The sequence below is a fragment of the Haplochromis burtoni genome, unplaced genomic scaffold (assembly GCF_018398535.1).
Source record: "Haplochromis burtoni strain Fernald_Lab_line unplaced genomic scaffold, NCSU_Asbu1 Contig_783, whole genome shotgun sequence".
Classification (NCBI taxonomy): Eukaryota; Metazoa; Chordata; class Actinopteri; order Cichliformes; family Cichlidae; genus Haplochromis; species Haplochromis burtoni.
The window spans coordinates 1-1,349 of NW_024583144.1; the positions used below are offsets into that span (position 1 = coordinate 1).

General features: G+C 36.2%; 1 protein-coding gene across 1 annotated transcript in view; it reads left to right on the top strand.

Moving 5' to 3' along the window:
• Nucleotides 1-491: 491 nt before the first annotated feature.
• LOC102312825 overlaps nucleotides 492-1,349 on the top strand; it is a gene marked incomplete at its 5' end in the record, with an annotated part of 7,306 nt that continues 6,448 nt past the window's right edge. Inside the window, 3 exon segments of the mRNA XM_014330400.2 lie at nucleotides 492-698; nucleotides 964-1,135; nucleotides 1,260-1,339. Coding sequence (XP_014185886.2) covers nucleotides 492-698; nucleotides 964-1,135; nucleotides 1,260-1,339 — 459 coding nt within the window.

Below are 1,349 nucleotides of genomic sequence, written 5' to 3' on the forward strand. Positions count from 1 at the left end.
GAACAAGTCAGAGAAATGTTTGTCAGGTTGGTGTGAGGGACATCTTGAGCTATAAAATGTTCTTGCCTCTGTTATTACATCTAAAACTAAGGATTAGGGATGCAACTGTACCCCTTTTTTTCAAACCGAAACAATACCAATACTTGGATTAGAGCACTTGCTAATACAAAGTACCAGTGCTAATACTTCTACCTCACAAAATATTATTAATTAGAAGGCGCTAAAATAGGGTGAACTAGATTTGAAAAAAACAAACAAAACCATTTTAAATATGACTCCAAAACTAAAATTTCAAGTTAACAATTAAGATTTTATATGAAATTATTTCAGAGTTTCCATATTTTAAATATTGGTTCATGGTATCGGTTAACTTTAACCGATACGAGTTCTTTGTGATGCACAGATCGTGTCAGCTCTAATTGTATATTTAGTCTTATGTTGGGTTTCTAATCTGTTTTGACTTTCTCTTCTCACTCTTGCTTTCTTTCAAGGGACCATGCGTCCAAGGAGAGGATTTATTATCCATAGACGCCCACTTAAAGGTCTTACAGTGCCAATATCAGAAGATGCAACCAGATACCATGGTGGTTCATAACCGTATGCAGCAAACGTTTGCTTGGCGGCAAAAAGAAATTGCAGATGGTATGCCTGTGGAGGATGTGTTGAAGAAGTACCCCTTCTTAGGGATGCCTACTGGTGTAAGTCAGAAAGCTGAATTGAACTTGGAAATAGCTGTCACATTTAACATGTTTATAGTAGTAAATTTTATTTGCCCTTAACCTTGCTTTCTTCATCTGTCCCTCTTTCCTTTTTTTGTATGTTCATGTAACTTCTTACAGTATTGTTGTTAAATTCTATAAAAAAAAATAATTATGCAGCACCATACACAATTAATATCAACTTTAGATTATTTCATTTTCATACACTGTTATTTTGTACTGAAAATGAATTTTTTACTTGTAGCTGTGCAACGAACTCGGGTGGATCCAACCAACAACGGGTAATGTAAGCCAGCGATTTCGTGAAGGGCTCTCATGTGTTGCAGCAAAGGTGATTGACCTTACACGAGGGAAAACCCCACTCTACCAGCTCTACCTTGATGCAAGAGAGGAGGCTCTCACTGATGACCTACCAGGTATTTGCTTGAATTTTTTTTTTTTACTTCAAGGCTTCCATTTTATATAATTTTTATAGGTAACTGGAAATGCCAGATAAAATGCATGGGTGATCTTGTGTTTTGTTGTTTTTTTTTTTGGCAGATCTTGACACAAGGGCTGCACTTTTATTCCTGTCATACGTCTTCAAGGAGAAACTGGATCTCTTTGTCATACTTGGAGAGGTGTGTGTAT